The 20,220-nt window shown below is 43.2% G+C and overlaps 2 protein-coding genes across 2 annotated transcripts; both read left to right on the plus strand.

The window, feature by feature from the left end:
• The first annotated feature begins 10,802 nt into the window (after positions 1 to 10,802).
• On the plus strand, positions 10,803 to 12,244 carry LOC136356168 (uncharacterized). The gene is made up of 2 exons (XM_066309749.1): positions 10,803 to 10,814; positions 11,003 to 12,244. The coding sequence occupies exons 1-2, from the start codon at positions 10,803 to 10,805 to the stop codon at positions 12,242 to 12,244; spliced, it is 1,254 nt and encodes a 417-aa protein (XP_066165846.1).
• Positions 12,245 to 18,045: 5,801 nt separating this feature from the next.
• Positions 18,046 to 19,487, plus strand: LOC136356169 (uncharacterized). The gene is made up of 2 exons (XM_066309750.1): positions 18,046 to 18,057; positions 18,246 to 19,487. Exons 1-2 carry the CDS (start codon positions 18,046 to 18,048, stop codon positions 19,485 to 19,487), a joined length of 1,254 nt encoding a protein of 417 aa, XP_066165847.1.
• Positions 19,488 to 20,220: the final 733 nt, after the last annotated feature.

The following is a 20,220-nucleotide window of genomic DNA, read 5'->3' on the forward strand; positions in this document are numbered from 1 at the left end:
CACTATGCAACCGATAAAAGAGAACCACCCAAAAACCCTACAAAGAAAGTACTAACCATCGTAAACTAGTAGTGCCATTTGATAGATCTTGATTTTAGAAAAATTATGGAGGTTGAACGGAGTCAAACGGAGTTACTGTTTGCAAGATATGGATTTCTGAAGTTTAAATGTATTTAGAAACCAATGAAAAATGATTTCTTTTATTGGAAAGAATATTTCGAAGGAATATTCTTTCTGGGGCTATTGACACAAAACATGGTGGCCTAGGAGATTTGCTTCACTCCAGTGTATGTCCAAGGCTTGCCTTTAGTGTTAAGTGCGTGCCAGCTGGTTTGATCTGCAACCAGCAAGAGAAACAGAAAACATAATTAGATGAATGATAGCCAATCAGCCAATAGAGCCGATGACGTATCGTCGAGACCCAGCCGATACAGGTAAACCTAATCGGCTGCGGCTTTATGGTAGTCGATAAAAAGCAAAACCCTAAATATACCCTATCGACTGCAATATTGCATTTTTAGCTTTTATAAATCATTTCAAGATAATATTGTAGAAATAGCCAATAGATCATTATTTAGAGTAAAGATAGATATTATACTAGCTAATACTCCAATATAGACTTATATAAATAAATCAATCTACATAAATATATCAAATAGCAACCGATCACCAGATATGAAGTTTGAGCGAGATCAATCTAATTTGATGCATCTATATAAAGCAATCAAATCATATAAGTGGCAAATATACATAAACAGATCATAAAACCGCGCTATCATGTAAGATCGGCTGAAACCCCGATACTACCCTTACATATGATTAATTCCAAGTTAATTTTGATGATTCTAAGCATGGCTAGGGACAAGGCATCGCAAAGTATGGAAAGAAAAGCATAAAGTCTAAATAATCAATAAATTAAACACTTTGCATGATGATAGATACCTTACTAATATAATCTAGTAAGACGATTAGTTGATATTGGCATAAACTCTAAAACGAGTGTTAGCTGATAGGACTAAATCGAGATACTAAGACTAGATTAACTAAGATATATGATAACAATGACTACGATAAAATAATAATACATCTAAAACAATATAATTGCCCCAATAGTTACCACAAGCAAGAACTCGCCAAAAAGTAAAAGTACAAAAAGGTGACGATGCGCCAAAAGTTATATTGATTGGATTCGATCCCTTATTACAATGCTCTGGGGTTTATATTTATACCCTGATTACAAAACTTGTCCATCACGGACACATCTCAAAACTTTCCTAAATATAAAATACAAACAAATACATACGGCAGACTTTGCCATATCTCTAATTCAAACCGACATAAATATCATAATTATATACAATTGCCAAACGAGCTCAATCTCTTTATGGAAATATCAGTTATTCCAATCTATGCCCAAACCGAGCCCAAGTCGAGTTGTATCAGCTACCTGCCATATCGGCTAGGCCCTGTTTGGGGGAGCTTGTAGCAGCTGCAGCTTCTCCTATAATCTCCAGCTGCCAGAAGCTCCCCTAAACATTCCAGATTTTTATCCAAGAATCTGGAAAATGAACTAGAAGCCAGAAGCTGAGTTTCCCAGCTTATCTAGATTCTCACCAGCTAGCTTCTCAGCAGCTACTTCTCAGAATCTTAAGCTCCCAAACAGGCCCCAAGTCTGTTTCCAACTCTGTATTCAGCCGATGCACAGTCGACTCCCAATCCTACTCAATTTCGCACCAAATCCGCCTCGACTCTTCCTTCTCCGAGTATGATGCAAAATTCCGTTGTCAACACATGATCCCCAATTCCGCTAAAAAATTTATATATGAACCAATGTATAACTTATTAACTTCAGATAAGATTATCATCCATAGACCATAGATTTCAGTGTTTCACTAACGTCACAAAGGGGAAAACAAATAGAGTTAAAATTATCTGAGTACATGATCTTTGTGATAGGAAAAGTACTACTAAATAATTCTTAGACAGCATATTGTTCAAGCAACATAAATGTTTTCTGAAACAAAAAGTGACATGAATATGATTGCAGAGAAGTGTCCCCAATCAGACCAAAAATTAAAATAACTTCGATAATAAGTTCCAATGAAGTTTCAATTTACTATTTCATAAACCAACCTTTCGGAGAACTAATTACAGAAAAGGGCCCTTGCCTCAGAGCCAACCATGAAGGTACCAAGTTCATTTTCTGCATTCTACAACTATAGCTTCTCAGAATCTGGACCAAAAGCTGGACTATTTGGTGGAGCTTCTGATTCTAGCAGAAGCTGCCCCAGCTAGAAGCTCCCCAAACAGGCCCATAATGTCTCAACTCTACAAACATTTGTGCTGAGCTATTATCTGAGGACTGAGGTGGACCCTTGGAGTTTGCCATGTCATTGGAGGTCACCTCTGCACCACTTAAAAGATGTGCTGAGCTACGTGAAATAAAGACTACGCTAGGAATGTGGTAAGCGATTTGCCTCTCAACCAGGAGACCAAGGTTCGAACCCCGGTTCCTTACGTGAGAGACAAAATCCCTTACTACTTTTTATCATTGCTTTTGTTTTGTATCATTGCTTTTGTGTTAGAACTTCCTATCATGTAGGGACGTGCTAACTGTAAGGAGGTGAAAAATAGAGATGAGACATAGATTGTATTATTTCTGATTGCCCAAAACTTTTCAACACAAGACTAAATAGCCTGACTCCATAGATTTGACTCAATCCTAAAGGACATAAAAGTATTCCAACTTTGGAATTTAACATTTTAACTCTAACAAACTATATTTAGATATGCCTAACACAGGAAACCAATCTGTAGCTAAACTCCTGCTCCAACTCCTGTGCATCCAGCCTCCTTGCACGCATCTGATAATGGCATCCCCACATGACATTTCCATTGTTTTTACTGGGTGTCAGTGCCCAAGAATGTTGGCAGTGACCTCTGATGACATGGAAAAAACAAGAGCTCAGGGGCAATGTTAGTGCCGCTTGGAGCCTGGGACATTATAGCACAGCAGTCAGCACGTATGAGGTTGGCGCAGAGCCAAGGGTCCATTCCTGCAATTAGTTTTCTCAGGGGTCCATTTGTGAAATAAGATCTGAAAACAGACTAAATTGTTATAAAAATCAGATAAGTTTCCAGCAAAACGCTGCTTGTATGAAAGGATAAAAGCATTACATAACAACATAATAGTCTACAAGGCTTCAGCAACTCACTAATATAGCTGCATAAAGAACAAACATGCTCTAAAAGGTAATTTGTTAATACTCTTGAATCCTCGTTTTGTTTCAATGTACCAGTTGACCCCAAAATCAGATCTCTATGTAGTTAAATAAATATATACGCGTATACATGCGTGTACGTGCATGTACGCTCGTATAAACGCATATATACGTCTATACACGCATATATACGCATATACGTATATATATACATATACATATATGCATATGTATATATATCAATAAATGACAAACATGTCTCACATGGAGGGCCACAAAAGTCCACATAGGTACTCCTAATTCGAAAGTATTTTTCTACTATGTAATTTTTTTTATTGACAATAAAACTAGCTGATTCTGGCTACAATTCTATCTGACAACGTTAAGCCACGAAGAATTGAGAACAGCTAATCATAAGTAGTGCAAGCATTCTTTCCAACAGCAGCAGTGTTCACAGCTTCAACTTCAATATCGTACATGATCATGAAAAATCTCATCTCCAAAAAGTATCTAACATAGAAAAGAATTTATATGCTGTTCTGAAATTAAAGATGACACATTACATTGTTACAAATGGGGTGATTTCAAAATAAAGTTATAAATATCAAGATAACTGCAGCATATCCAAAAGAACCAAAACAAATAAGTATCTCTGTGATAATATGGTTCATATCAGTAGTATATTTATTAAATTTACATGCATATCATATTTTATCTAGACAAAAGTCAATTCAAATACCTCTGTTCTAGAATATAAGAAGTTTTAGAGTTCGACGTGGTTATTAAAAAAGTAGGTAAAATTAAATGGAAGGGGTTGTGATTGGTTGAGAAGTGGAGGTAGGTGGGGAAATTGAATGGTGGAGAGTTGTGATTGGTTGGAAAGGGAATGTTGGTGAAGAAGTTGTTAAATTTTGGAACAAATTCTAAGTGCTGAAAGTTGTTATATTTTGGGACGGAGGAAGTACAACGGAAGGTTTTGTTGCTCAGTTTTGTGCTAGGTGAAGGAAATAACATGGTTTAATCTTGTAGGGCACCTGAATGAAAACACCATTGAAAAACGCTTAACAAGAGACCTAATCTTATAGGGCATCAAAATCACAAACATAGAAAGATGTTTAATAGAAAAACATAATTAGCCTGACTGATCGGATCATCCCTGACTCTCTGTACTACTTTTCACTATATTAGAAGGGATGGCAAGAAATAAATGTACAACTGATAATTACAATTTAGAAGTTTCTTCGGTGCTCCTTAAAGCGTGTACATAAAAAATGGAGAAATGTATAATTTTCCTATAACATTCACTAAAACGGCCATATGTTATTACCTACCCCTCCGTCCCGAAATATAAGGGATTTTGGTTGGATGGGACACATCCGAATAGTACGAATCAGGACAGATCTCATCTAACCAAAATCCCTTATATTTTAGGACGGAGGGAGTATATTGCATTAAAAGCGATCTGTTAATCTATAACTAATATAAATATTTGGATTTTTCCGGTCATCACACCGATTTTCCGTCCCTCCATAACCCCACGCGCACCTCCTCTCCAAATCCCACATCCAATTCCAATCCAATCCAATCCAAAAACAAAATTTTAATCTCAATCCAAATACAAATCGGAATCATCACAAAATCCTAGAGAAAACACTACTACAGGATCACAAGAACATATTTCATCAACAACAACGACAACACAGGAACATCACAAGCACAAAAACACCGACGTTGGAAGGGGAGGGTGCCGCCGTCACCGCCGTGGTCGCAGGGACACCAGGCCGCCGCTGCCTCCCCTCCCGCTAGATCCGGAGGAGAGGAGGGCGCCGTCCCTGCCCGCCACCACAGGAGGGGGAACGGCTCCGCCGCCGGTGGGGGAGGGGGAGCGGTGTCACATCCTGATTTTTGTTTCAGGATTTATAAATTATTTAATAAATTAATAATAGAATTTATATTAAATGATCTTTAATTTACAAGTGAAGTTAAATGTGGGAAATAAAATTTCCTAAATATAAAGCATGGATGGATTTAATTTTTATTAAATTCTCCATGATTAAGTCAACTCTCTGAAATTTTCTCGGATTTTTCGGAGCTCAATTCCTAATTTTTAATCATACAAAGAGCATTTCAGTAATTACTCACATATTAAATTAATCATTAAATGGTCTAATTGTAATTTTGTTAAGTACTTTGAGTGTCCAAGTATTTTCAGGATTTTTCTTGAAATTAATTGAGCATTGGAAGTATTTTTAATAATTTAAAGATCATTTAAGTGATTATTTTAATTGGGAAAGTAATAAAATCCTCCTCCTCAGCTTAGGCCATTTTCGGCCCATTCCTTCCTTTCCTTCCTCTCTCTTCCGCCGGCCCAACCTGAGCCGCCTCCTCTCCTCTCAGCCCAGCCAGAAAAGTCTACTTTTCCTCCCTGCGCTACTGTTCATCTTCCAACTCAGGCAGAGCCCGAGCCAGCCGTGCCATGCACAGTGCCGCCGCCTCTTCCTTCCAAATCTCGCCTCCCCGTTGCTCCTTTTTTCCAATTTTTTTGAGGGGAAATAATCCTCTTATCCTCCTCTATCTTTACCCCAAAAATCGGAGCTAATCGTTGAGTATCTTATCCGAATCGAACTCGTTTTCGAGTTTATCTCCAAAACCGAGTTTTTGATTTCCCGGATCGATTTCTTGCGGGAGGAGTCCGATCTCTTCAATCCAAGGCTATAAATAGGACCCCTAGTCCTCTTTCGTTTGCCCCCTCTCCCGTGGTCTCCCGTGCCTCGTAGCGCCGCCGCCACGTGCTCCGCCCCACCGTCGTCGCCGGCCGAGCTCCATCCGCGTCTTGCCGCCGCCGCCAAGAGGTGCGCCGAGGAGTGAGGAAGCCCGGCCGCCCGTCCTTCTTCGCCGCCGGTCACCGGAGCCCCGTCGCCGCCGTCGACCGAAGCCGCGCCGCCGCTTGACCTCGTCGCCGGTCGTCGTCGTTCGTCGTTTGGTTCGAGGGTGAGTACCGTTGGGTTCGTCTCGTCGTCCTCTACGTGTACATGTCCTCCAAAGTCGCAGCCGACCATCCAATCTCCGGCGAGGTCGCCATCTTGGTCCGGCCAGTGATGAGGTCATCATGACGTCATCATCGTTTTTCTTTTTCCTGTTTTTCTAATAGATTAAATCTTCGGAAATTCATAACTAAATCATCGTAACTCGGTTTTGAGTGGTTCAAGTTGCTAAATTCATCTAAAATCATGATCTACATGTTTGTTTACTTTATATGTACTGTTTATTTGGTTTTTATTAGTCTTTTTCTTCGTTTTGCGTGTTAGCTTGTCGTTTCCGTCGTTGCGAAGGTTCGTGAGTGCGTCAGGAGTGTTCAGAAGATTAATTGAAGACTGATTATTGCAAGGCAAGTCACACAGATCCTAAACACAATCCTTTGAGCATGTTGATCCTATATTTAAATTCTCTATTTATTTCAACTGTGCATTTATTTTCGAATGTCACTGAGTGGTGTGAATCTATTCCTTTGTTATGGCCTGTTTGCATTGATTACTTTATTCCTTGATACCTTGGGTTATTATAACTTGACTAGTTGAGCTATATATATTGGTTCAGCTAGATATTAGATATGATTGCTTAGCCATGACTAGAAACATTAGCACACTATTGGGATAACTTATTATTCACTATTATTTAAGGATGGTTTAATGATAGTTCACGATGGTTAATCGTGATTGGTTAATTAATTACTTGCCAACTAAAACTTGATAATGGTGGGTTGTGAGCACATGGTTTTGAGAGTCGTGCTCATGACAATTAAGGACCGGTTCGCGAGCTACTGTTGTGAAACATTTATCGTGCCAACCACAAGCCAGCGTGGGCAACGGCTTTATCTTTTGTGTAGCGTGATTCATTATAGTGCGCCAGACTGAGAAGTGGCGAGAAGTCCACGGGGGTCGCTGGGGAGTCCATGCCTTGTTTATAAGGGGGTGATTATGATCCAGGAAAGGTACGCTGTAATGGGTTATGTTGTGCAAGGGGTATTGTCACAACTCCTTTCCGAGGTACCGTGGTGGTATTGAGGCACATGGTGACATGATGTGGGGTGTGTCTTGTGGGTACAGTGGTACACCTCTGGCTAGAGTAAAACTATTCGAATAGCCGTGCCCGCGGTTATGGGCGGGTTGAACAATGTTTTTCGTGATTAGTCCCACACCTCTCACAATAATTATGGATGTTATACCTGGTAATAATTTGCTTAGCTCCTGGTTTGGAGTTAGATCTGTACAGCCGGGTATGGTTGTTCAGGATGGTTGGGCCTGTGCAGCATGGGTGTGTTGTTCAGTGTTGATTAAAATTTCTGATTAATTACTCCACTGTTTTACTTCTCTTAAATGTTTTGCTAAATGCTGCTTTTGCAAATGAGCCTATATTATGCCATCCTTTGGTATCCTTGTGCACTTGCATATTTGCTGTGTGGCTTGTTGAGTATGTCATATGCTCATTCTTGCAATAATCAATCAACCTCAGTTGAAGAAAAAGGATCCAGAAGGAGACGACATTTGGCTTATACCCCAGTTGAGCTGCCTGTGGGAGTGGAGCCGGAGCTTCGCTAGATTTTATTTTCCGCTGCAATTTTCTTCTTGATGAGGACTAAGTGCCTCATAAGTAAGTATTTATCGTTTTAGTTAATTTGATGAATCTGTATATTAAATTGTCAGTTTGTGTACCTCGGCTGATTCCTGGACGAGGATTTTATACACAAATAAGTTCGGAAATTACTAGTGAATTTTCGGGCGTGACAAGCAGCGCCGCCGCGGCTGAGGGAGAGAGGCGCCGCCTGCTGGGACGCCGCGCCACCGCTGCCTCTCCTCCACTAGATCCTATGGAGGGGAGGGCGCCGCCCCTGCCCGCCGCCTCCCCTCTTGCCGCTTGCCGCAGCCAGCCACCGTGGGAGGGGGAGGGGGAGCAGCGCTGCCGCGGCGGAGGGGGAGAGACGACGACGTCACCATGGGAGGGGAACCACACATGAACACACATGAACCTTCGCCACCACCATGCCATCCGCCGAAGAAAGAGAGAGAGAGAGGGACGACGCCGCCGCCTCTCCCGCCCGCATCGGGCCGCAGCCGCCTCCATACCGCCGGATATCGCGGAGGCGAGGCCTGGCCCACCTCCTCCACGCCATCCGGGCTGCAGCCGCCTCCACGCCACCGGATTTGGCAGTGGCGAGGTCCAGTCGGCCGCCTCCCCTCCCGCCCCCACTGGGCCGTAGCCGCCTCCACGCCGCCGGATCTGGCGGAGGCGAGGTCTGGCCGGCCGCCTCCGCCCCTCCTACAGGCTCGCCATTCCGTTGGCCATTCGTGAGCTCCACCGCCAATACCGCCGTAATACTGATCTATTCCTACTGCTAGCACTGGATCTGAGGCTCACGATACAGCTGCTCACTTGATCCATGAGTGCTAGGTCAAGATCTTGCTGCTTGTGATGGAATTTGTGAAGGGGAAGGAGACAAAGAAGGGGATCGAGAGGAAGGAGGCAGGAGACAGAAGGGGATCGGAAGAGGGCGGAGAAGACGAGAAAAAGAGGGAACTTTCTGGACCGAGCCTTTGGAGAGATCGACAGGGGAAGAGAAAAAATAAAATAACTATAGTGGGGGAGAGATATCGAGAAAAGAAGCGGTGAATAAAAGAGGGGAGGAAAAGAGAAGATTAAAAAAATACACAAAACGAGATGAGGCATTAGCGCATATTTAATTGAGTATTAACTATTTTAAATTAAAAAAGAATTAATATGATTTTTTAAAGCAATTTTTTATAGAAAATCTTTTAAAAAAACATTCCGTTTAGTAGTTTGGGAAGCGTGCACGTGAAAAACGAGACAAACTTGTCCAACTACTGTCTAACTTGCTCATTATTTTATTTTTAAATATCTTAACTACTTAAAAAATACATAATTTTCCAATTGTTACACGAAAATTTTTTGTCTGTATACCAATTGGCGCCCTACGTCCCTGCCCATGCCATTGTCGTGCACAGGATGGGAAGAGGCAGCCCCCCGCCGACGAAGAGCTGGAGCCGCACGACGGATTCCCTGTCGCACGCGCGCCACCTCGCCGGACCGCCATCGCCACCATCGCTGCTGAAAGTGCATCTAAGCCCCTAATAATTTTGATGATTGATTACAATGCGATTAGAGAGGACTAACACTTTTATTCAAGCAAATGTGAAGGTTGTTATGTCCTCGACATGTTGTAATGAGATGCATACCCCATGAATGCGACTTCACGATGCAATGCGGCAATGATCAAATGGTATATTGTATCTTTTACCTTACATTGTATCGTAGGAATGTCGTACTATTAAGAGGGATACCACATGCATATTATTAGTAGAATACTAGTGCTCAAAATGCTTCATCTTTGTGTGAGTTGAAAAACCTAAGTCAAAATTTCAATCCCGAGTTGTTTCACTTGTCACAACACTTACACCGGGTTTCTTTGCAAGTTTTTCAACATCTCTTAAAGGTTTTGGACCATGTTTTATGTTGGGTTTGATAGCCCACGAAACTAGCTTTCCATAGAGTCTAAGATCTTCGAAATCGGAGTTTGGAGTAAAAAGTTATTGCAGTTTTACTTGAGCAACATCAGACTATCCGATTTGAAATCAGACTATCCGATGTATCGAACTATCCGATTTTTCACAGAACTTCACTCTCTGTCTTGATTTGAAAAAATCCTATCGAGTGAGTTTTTCTAAGTATCGGAGTATCCGATGTCGGATCAGATAGTCCGATGATACAGAGACTCCGAAATTTCATAGAACTTGAGTCTCTGTTTGAGGACGAAATTTTTGCTTCTAAAATATCAGATATTCCGATTTAACATCAGATAGTCTGATGTCACGGAAAGTCCGAAATTTCATGGAACTTTGTTCTCTGTTTCTCATTGCCTTGGAGGTTTAAAATATCGGACTATCCGATCTCTTTTCTTGCGAAGGCGAGATCCGGCCTTCACAAACTTCTCTCGGCTAACCACACGTAAATCGATGGCTCGGGAGTGACACCTAGCAGTCTAGGTGAAGGCCGGATCTCGCCTCCTGCGTCACTTAGTGGAAGGAGGAGTGCTTAGTGCAACCTCTTGAGGAAAGGGTTAGCAAAGACCCGGCTCTTAGTGAGCTCCTCAACGGAGAGTAGAATCCCCTCAAGTACTTGAACTCCAGGAACAACTTCGTGAACTTCATCATTGGTGATCTCCCTTCATCCTCCTTTTAGCTTTGCTTAATTGTGCCGCTATAGATCTAGTCGTTGTTTGTGCTTTACTCTTGTTTGTGTGATAGGTCTACTTGTTGTGCTTCATTGGTGGTCTGATCCAACATCAGACAGTCTGATCCAACATCAGACTATCTGATATTTTCGGATAGTCTGACTGTGGATCAGACTTTCTGACCTTATTTCAGTTTTAGCTTCCGCATAAAGTTTTAAATTAGCCTATTCACCCCCCCCCCCTCTAGGCCTAATTGACCCTTTCAATTGGTATCAGAGCCTAATCTCCTAATTAGGCTTAACCGCTTGGAGAGATCATGTCGGGTCAAACGGGGAATGGCAAGGATGGTGATAAGGGAGCTACGTTTCCTTATGACTATCCCTCCACATCTACATCTTATGTGAGCACCTATAGCGGCAAAGCTCCGTACTTCAATGGTACGGACTATGCCGCTTGGAAACATAAGATGAAGATGCATTTGAAATCTATTAACCCTTTGATTTGGAGAATAGTCGAAAAAGGCTATGTTTTGCAGAATCCCGAGGAACCCACCAAGGAGAACGACGAGAACGAGCACAAGAACGCTCAAGCCGCTAATGCAATTCTTAGCGCCTTGAGTGGAAGTGAGTTCAACCGTGTGGACGGCATTGAGAGTGCCAAAGTGATTTGGGACACGCTTCGGAATTTGCATGAAGGCACGGATAGTGTTCGCGAGTCCATGGTGGAGATTCTCAAGGGGCAATTTGAGCGGTTTGTGATGTTGGATGGTGAGAGCCCAAGCGACATGTATGATCGATTGAGCAAGATCGTTAATGAGATCAAGGGACTTGGCTCCAAGGACATGACCGATGAGGTTGTGGTCAAGAAGATGGTTCAGGCAATCACTCCAAGGAACTCTACCTTGGTGACCATCATTCGTGAGCGTCCGGACTACAAGACCCTCACACCTCATGACTTGCTCGGACGTATCCTTGCCCATGACATGCTCGAGCAAGAGTCCAAGGAGGTCATCCAATACATCAACCAAACCTTAACCACAAGCATCAAGAAGGAAAACTTGGCATTGAAGGCGAAGGAAGAAGAAGAACAGAGTCGCAAAAGCAAGAGCAAGGCGGAGATCGATGATGAAGAGATGGCTCTCTTCGTCAAGAAGTTCGACAAGTTCATGAAGCAAAGCGGCTTCTTCAAGGGAAGTTCGTCCAAGCATTCCTCCAACAAGTCAAGTGGAAGACACTCCGCAAGGTTGTGCTATGTGTGCAAAGAGCCCGGGCACTTCATTGCGGATTGCCCCCACATCAAGGATTGCCCCCACTTCAAGAAAGACAATAAGAAGCTTGAGAAGAAGGAGAAGCACAAGCATAGCAAGCATGATCGCTATGGCCAAACTCACCTTGGGATGATCTTCGGCTCCGACTCCGAGTCAAGCTCAAGTGATGAAGAAGGAGTTGCCACGTTCGCCGTCAAACCTTCATCACCACCGAGACTCTTCAACTACTCAAGTGATGAGGATGCTCCCATTTGCCTCATGGCAAAGGAGCCTAAGGTACCCTCTGCCCTCAAGTCATTTAATGTTGATCTTGTTAGTGATGAGGAGGAAGATGTTGAGGATGAGTTGTTCAAATCCATAGCCAAGGAATCCATACCACACTTGAGTGAGTTGCTTGGGACAATTGAGAATCAATATTCAACTCTTGAGAGGCAAGAGGAATTGCTCATTCGTGAGAAAGAGCGGTCTCATGAACTCAAGAGTGAACTTGCTAAGGAGAGAGAAAAATGAGGCTTTGGTACGGCTTTACAAGCAAACCAAAGAGTCTCATGCTAATCTTGAGGTGGCGAACGCTCAACTTCAAGAGAGAGTAGATGAATTGGACAAAGTTTACCTCTCTCTTGAAGAGAAGTTCGAAACCTTAAAGAATAGTGTCTCTCTCCCTAGCGAGGCATCGTGCTCCAAAATTGTCCCAAGCAATGAACCATGTGTGAGGTGCAAAGATATTGATATTGAAGCTTGTGCTACTAACTCTACTTCTTTGAGTGCTTTGCAAAAGCAAAACGAGAAGCTTATGGGACTCCTTCATAATGGCTTACTTAAGTGCCATATGGGTAGTAAGGCCCTAAAGGAGTACCTAGGCTATCAAAGGGACAACTTCAACCATGAAAGTCTTGGGTATGTTCCTCCACCTAAAGGAAGGGTGGACAAGAGTGTGATGATCAAGAAGCCCCAATGTCTTAGCAACTTTATTAAGGCCAAATGTATCCTTCCTAATGATAATGCTTCTCATTGTTTTTTTGATGCATCTTATGATCTTAGGAAGAACGCTAGTGGTCGTGTTGTTGCTAAGTATGTTGGCCCAAGGGGTAAAAATATTTCTATCAAGAGAGTGCTTTGGGTGCCTAAGGCACTTGTTACTAACATGAGAGGACCCAAGCAAGTATGGGTACCTAAAACTAGAAATTGATCTCTTGTAGGAATATGTCTCCGGTGGAAGAAGTTGGGTGATTGATAGTGGTTGCACTAATCATATGACCGGAGAAGAATCAATGTTTTCATCTCTTGATCCAAATGGCACTTCTCAAGAGAACATCATCTTCGGGGACGATGGAAAGGGAAAGGTAATTGGATTGGGTAAGATTGCAATTTCAAATGACCTTTCCATTTCCAACGTCCTCTTGGTAAAATCTCTAAATTACAATCTATTGTCTGTTTCTCAATTATGTTCCATGGGATTCAATTGTCTTTTTACCGATGTTGATGTGACCGTATTTAGAAGGGATGATTCCTTGGTAGTCTTTAAGGGTGTTCTCAAGGGAAAGCTTTATCTTGTGGATTTTTCCTCAACTAAAGCCAAACATGAGACATGCTTAGTGGCTAAGTCCAACACGGGGTGGCTTTGGCATCGGAGGCTAGCCCATGTTGGTATGAGGAATCTTCACAAACTTCTAAAGCACGATCACATCCTTGGACTAACAAATGTTCAATTTGAGAAAGATAGGGTGTGTAGTGCATGTCAAGCCGGGAAACAAATTGGAGCACATCACCCGGTCAAGAACGTAATGACTACTACAAGACCGTTGGAGCTTCTTCACATGGACCTCTTCGGGCCAATTGCTTATCTAAGCATTGGAGGTAACAAATATGGTCTTGTTATTGTTGATGACTTTTCACGCTTCACGTGGGTGTTCTTCTTGCATGACAAGAGTGAGACACAAGCAATCTTCAAGAAGTTTGCAAGAAGAGCCCAAAACGAGTTTGACCTCAAGATCAAGAACATTCGAAGCGACAACGGCAAGGAGTTCAAGAACACGTGCATCGAGAGTTTCCTTGATGAAGAAGGCATCAAGCACGAGTTCTCGGCTCCATACTCACCTCAACAAAATGGAGTAGCCGAGAGGAAGAATCAGACTCTCATCGAGATGGCGAGGACAATGTTGGACGAATACAAGACATCGAACCGCTTTTGGGCCGAAGCCGTCAACACCGCATGTCACGCCATCAACCGCCTCTATCTTCACCGCCTTCTTAAGAAGACTCCCTATGAGCTTCTTACCGGTAACAAACCAAATGTCTCTTACTTTCGTGTTTTCGGTAGTAAGTGCTATATTCTTAATAAGAAGGCTAGATCCTCAAAGTTTGCTCCTAAAGTGGATGAGGGGTTCTTGCTTGGATATGGGTCAAATGAGTGCGCATACCGCGTTTTCAACAAAACCTCTGGTATTGTTGAGATTGCGCGTGATGTGACATTTGACAAAACTAACGGCTCTCAAGTAGAGCAAGTTGACTCACATGTGTTAGGTGAAGAGGAGGACCCTAGCGAAGCAATCAAAAGGTTGGCTCTTGGAGACGTATGTCCTAGGGAGCCATAACAAGGGGCCTCTTCCTCAACACAAGTGGAGCCACCTACATCGACCCAAGCCGACGATCCCTCTACTTCAAGCTTGGATCGAGGTGAAGAAGGCGAGCAAGTGCCACCCTCTTCGATAAATCTAGCTCATCCAAGAATCCACCAAAGTATCCAACGAGATCACCTCACCGACATCTTAGGAGACATCAACAAGGAAATATCCACTCGTTCTCATATTGCAAATTTTTGTGAGCATTACTCGTTTATGTCTTCTCTTGAACCTCTAAGGGTGGAAGAAGCTCTTAATGATCCGGATTGGGTGATGGCGATGCAAGAGGAGTTGAACAATTTCACCTGGAATGAAGTGTGGACTTTGGTGGAGCGACCTCGGCAAAATGTGATTGGCACAAAGTGGATCTTTCGCAACAAGCAAGACGAGGCCGGGGTCATGATAAGGAACAAGGCGAGGTTAGTGGCGCAAGGGTTCACCCAAATCGAAGGATTAGATTTCGGTGAAACTTTTGCGCCGGTAGCTAGACTTGAGTCAATTCGCATATTGCTTGCTTTTGCTACTAATCTCAATTTTAAGCTATATCAAATGGATGTCAAAAGCACCTTCCTCAACGGGCCTATCAACGAGTTGGTATACGTGGAGCAAACACCGGGCTTCGAGGATCCAAAATATCCCAACCACGTGTACAAGCTCCACAAGGCACTCTACGGGCTTAAGCAAGCCCCTAGAGCTTGGTATGAGTGTCTTCGCAATTTTCTTGTGAAAAACGGCTTTGAGATCGGGAAAAGCCGATTCAACTCTTTTTACTAAAAGACATGATAATGATATTTTTGTGTGCCAAATATATGTCGATGACATTATATTTGGTTCTACTAACAAGTCTTTTAGTGAAGAGTTTAGTAGGATGATGACCAAGCGTTTTGAGATATCCATGATGGGTGAATTGAAGTTCTTCCTCGGCCTTCAAATCAAGCAACTCAAGGAAGGAACTTTCATTTGCCAAACAAAGTATTTAAAGGACATGCTCAAGAAGTTTGGAATGGAGAATGCGAAGCCAATCCACACTCCCATGCCATCAAATGGCCACCTCGACCTCAACGAGCAAGGTAAAGGCGTCGACCAAAAGGTATACCGTTCCATCATTGGCTCACTCCTTTACCTTTGTGCATCTAGGCCCAATATTATGCTTAGTGTGTGCATGTGTGCAAGATTTCAAGCCGCTCCGAAGGAGTGTCACCTTGTGGCCGTGAAGAGAATTCTTAGATATTTAGTGCACACACCTAATCTTGGTCTTTGGTATCCTAAGGGAGCGAGGTTTGATCTCAATGGTTATGCCGATGCGGATTATGCCAGGTGCAAAGTGGATAGGAAAAGCACATCGGGTACTTGCCAATTCTTGGGTAGGTCCCTTGTTTCTTGGTCTTCCAAGAAGCAAAACTTCGTCGCCCTATCCACCGCCGAAGCGGAATACATTTCGGCGGGGAGTTGTTGTGCTCAACTTCTTTGGATGAAGCAAACCTTGAGAGACTATGGCCTCAATGTGTCCAAAATCCCACTCCTATGTGACAATGAGAGCGCCATTAAGATAGCCAATAATCCTGTCCAACATTCCCGAACCAAACATATAGATATTTGCCACCATTTCTTGAGAGACCATTCCACAAGAGGCGACATAGACATCCAACATGTGAGAACCGACAAACAATTGGCGGATATCTTCACCAAGCCTCTAGATGAAGCTAGGTTTTGTGAGTTGAGAAGTGAACTAAATATCTTGGATTCTCGGAATGTGGCTTGATCTTTTGCATGCATGTGGATATTGTGGGTACCCCATACCCATACGGCATGGTTATCCGACTAGTCATAGGGGATAACTTATATCTATGGAATATGTAATAGATCATGACTCGGGTATTACGTTTCCTTGTATATTACGGAACGGCCTAAAGTCCTGGTTTGATAATATTGTAAAGTAGATTTAGGAAACCGATACCGTATTGGTTAAGGTTTCTATCTTGTAATCCTGCCCCCCATCCTATATAAGGTGGGCAGGAGGCCCTCTAGGGGGCAGATGACACAACCTGATCGTCAGATCAATACACACTCGGCGGATTCAAATCCCCAATTGGCGCCCTACGTCCCTGCCCATGCCATTGTCGTGCACAGGATGGGAAGAGGCAGCCCCCCGCCGACGAAGAGCTGGAGCCGCACGACGGATTCCCTGTCGCACGCGCGCCACCTCGCCGGACCGCCATCGCCACCATCGCTGCTGAAAGTGCATCTAAGCCCCTAATAATTTTGATGATTGATTACAATGCGATTAGAGAGGACTAACACTTTTATTCAAGCAAATGTGAAGGTTGTTATGTCCTCGACATGTTGTAATGAGATGCATACCCCATGAATGCGACTTCACGATGCAATGCGGCAATGATCAAATGGTATATTGTATCTTTTACCTTACATTGTATCGTAGGAATGTCGTACTATTAAGAGGGATACCACATGCATATTATTAGTAGAATACTAGTGCTCAAAATGCTTCATCTTTGTGTGAGTTGAAAAACCTAAGTCAAAATTTCAATCCCGAGTTGTTTCACTTGTCACAACACTTACACCGGGTTTCTTTGCAAGTTTTTCAACATCTCTTAAAGGTTTTGGACCATGTTTTATGTTGGGTTTGATAGCCCACGAAACTAGCTTTCCATAGAGTCTAAGATCTTCGAAATCGGAGTTTGGAGTAAAAAGTTATTGCAGTTTTACTTGAGCAACATCAGACTATCCGATTTGAAATCAGACTATCCGATGTATCGAACTATCCGATTTTTCACAGAACTTCACTCTCTGTCTTGATTTGAAAAAATCCTATCGAGTGAGTTTTTCTAAGTATCGGAGTATCCGATGTCGGATCAGATAGTCCGATGATACAGAGACTCCGAAATTTCATAGAACTTGAGTCTCTGTTTGAGGACGAAATTTTTGCTTCTAAAATATCAGATATTCCGATTTAACATCAGATAGTCTGATGTCACGGAAAGTCCGAAATTTCATGGAACTTTGTTCTCTGTTTCTCATTGCCTTGGAGGTTTAAAATATCGGACTATCCGATCTCTTTTCTTGCGAAGGCGAGATCCGGCCTTCACAAACTTCTCTCGGCTAACCACACGTAAATCGATGGCTCGGGAGTGACACCTAGCAGTCTAGGTGAAGGCCGGATCTCGCCTCCTGCGTCACTTAGTGGAAGGAGGAGTGCTTAGTGCAACCTCTTGAGGAAAGGGTTAGCAAAGACCCGGCTCTTAGTGAGCTCCTCAACGGAGAGTAGAATCCCCTCAAGTACTTGAACTCCAGGAACAACTTCGTGAACTTCATCATTGGTGATCTCCCTTCATCCTCCTTTTAGCTTTGCTTAATTGTGCCGCTATAGATCTAGTCGTTGTTTGTGCTTTACTCTTGTTTGTGTGATAGGTCTACTTGTTGTGCTTCATTGGTGGTCTGATCCAACATCAGACAGTCTGATCCAACATCAGACTATCTGATATTTTCGGATAGTCTGACTGTGGATCAGACTTTCTGACCTTATTTCAGTTTTAGCTTCCGCATAAAGTTTTAAATTAGCCTATTCACCCCCCCCCCTCTAGGCCTAATTGACCCTTTCAATTGGTATCAGAGCCTAATCTCCTAATTAGGCTTAACCGCTTGGAGAGATCATGTCGGGTCAAACGGGGAATGGCAAGGATGGTGATAAGGGAGCTACGTTTCCTTATGACTATCCCTCCACATCTACATCTTATGTGAGCACCTATAGCGGCAAAGCTCCGTACTTCAATGGTACGGACTATGCCGCTTGGAAACATAAGATGAAGATGCATTTGAAATCTATTAACCCTTTGATTTGGAGAATAGTCGAAAAAGGCTATGTTTTGCAGAATCCCGAGGAACCCACCAAGGAGAACGACGAGAACGAGCACAAGAACGCTCAAGCCGCTAATGCAATTCTTAGCGCCTTGAGTGGAAGTGAGTTCAACCGTGTGGACGGCATTGAGAGTGCCAAAGTGATTTGGGACACGCTTCGGAATTTGCATGAAGGCACGGATAGTGTTCGCGAGTCCATGGTGGAGATTCTCAAGGGGCAATTTGAGCGGTTTGTGATGTTGGATGGTGAGAGCCCAAGCGACATGTATGATCGATTGAGCAAGATCGTTAATGAGATCAAGGGACTTGGCTCCAAGGACATGACCGATGAGGTTGTGGTCAAGAAGATGGTTCAGGCAATCACTCCAAGGAACTCTACCTTGGTGACCATCATTCGTGAGCGTCCGGACTACAAGACCCTCACACCTCATGACTTGCTCGGACGTATCCTTGCCCATGACATGCTCGAGCAAGAGTCCAAGGAGGTCATCCAATACATCAACCAAACCTTAACCACAAGCATCAAGAAGGAAAACTTGGCATTGAAGGCGAAGGAAGAAGAAGAACAGAGTCGCAAAAGCAAGAGCAAGGCGGAGATCGATGATGAAGAGATGGCTCTCTTCGTCAAGAAGTTCGACAAGTTCATGAAGCAAAGCGGCTTCTTCAAGGGAAGTTCGTCCAAGCATTCCTCCAACAAGTCAAGTGGAAGACACTCCGCAAGGTTGTGCTATGTGTGCAAAGAGCCCGGGCACTTCATTGCGGATTGCCCCCACATCAAGGATTGCCCCCACTTCAAGAAAGACAATAAGAAGCTTGAGAAGAAGGAGAAGCACAAGCATAGCAAGCATGATCGCTATGGCCAAACTCACCTTGGGATGATCTTCGGCTCCGACTCCGAGTCAAGCTCAAGTGATGAAGAAGGAGTTGCCACGTTCGCCGTCAAACCTTCATCACCACCGAGACTCTTCAACTACTCAAGTGATGAGGATGCTCCCATTTGCCTCATGGCAAAGGAGCCTAAGGTACCCTCTGCCCTCAAGTCATTTAATGTTGATCTTGTTAGTGATGAGGAGGAAGATGTTGAGGATGAGTTGTTCAAATCCATAGCCAAGGAATCCATACCACACTTGAGTGAGTTGCTTGGGACAATTGAGAATCAATATTCAACTCTTGAGAGGCAAGAGGAATTGCTCATTCGTGAGAAAGAGCGGTCTCATGAACTCAAGAGTGAACTTGCTAAGGAGAGAGAAAAATGAGGCTTTGGTACGGCTTTACAAGCAAACCAAAGAGTCTCATGCTAATCTTGAGGTGGCGAACGCTCAACTTCAAGAGAGAGTAGATGAATTGGACAAAGTTTACCTCTCTCTTGAAGAGAAGTTCGAAACCTTAAAGAATAGTGTCTCTCTCCCTAGCGAGGCATCGTGCTCCAAAATTGTCCCAAGCAATGAACCATGTGTGAGGTGCAAAGATATTGATATTGAAGCTTGTGCTACTAACTCTACTTCTTTGAGTGCTTTGCAAAAGCAAAACGAGAAGCTTATGGGACTCCTTCATAATGGCTTACTTAAGTGCCATATGGGTAGTAAGGCCCTAAAGGAGTACCTAGGCTATCAAAGGGACAACTTCAACCATGAAAGTCTTGGGTATGTTCCTCCACCTAAAGGAAGGGTGGACAAGAGTGTGATGATCAAGAAGCCCCAATGTCTTAGCAACTTTATTAAGGCCAAATGTATCCTTCCTAATGATAATGCTTCTCATTGTTTTTTTGATGCATCTTATGATCTTAGGAAGAACGCTAGTGGTCGTGTTGTTGCTAAGTATGTTGGCCCAAGGGGTAAAAATATTTCTATCAAGAGAGTGCTTTGGGTGCCTAAGGCACTTGTTACTAACATGAGAGGACCCAAGCAAGTATGGGTACCTAAAACTAGAAATTGATCTCTTGTAGGAATATGTCTCCGGTGGAAGAAGTTGGGTGATTGATAGTGGTTG

The sequence above is a fragment of the Oryza sativa genome, chromosome 4 (assembly GCF_034140825.1).
Source record: "Oryza sativa Japonica Group chromosome 4, ASM3414082v1".
Lineage (NCBI taxonomy): Eukaryota > Viridiplantae > Streptophyta > Magnoliopsida > Poales > Poaceae > Oryza > Oryza sativa.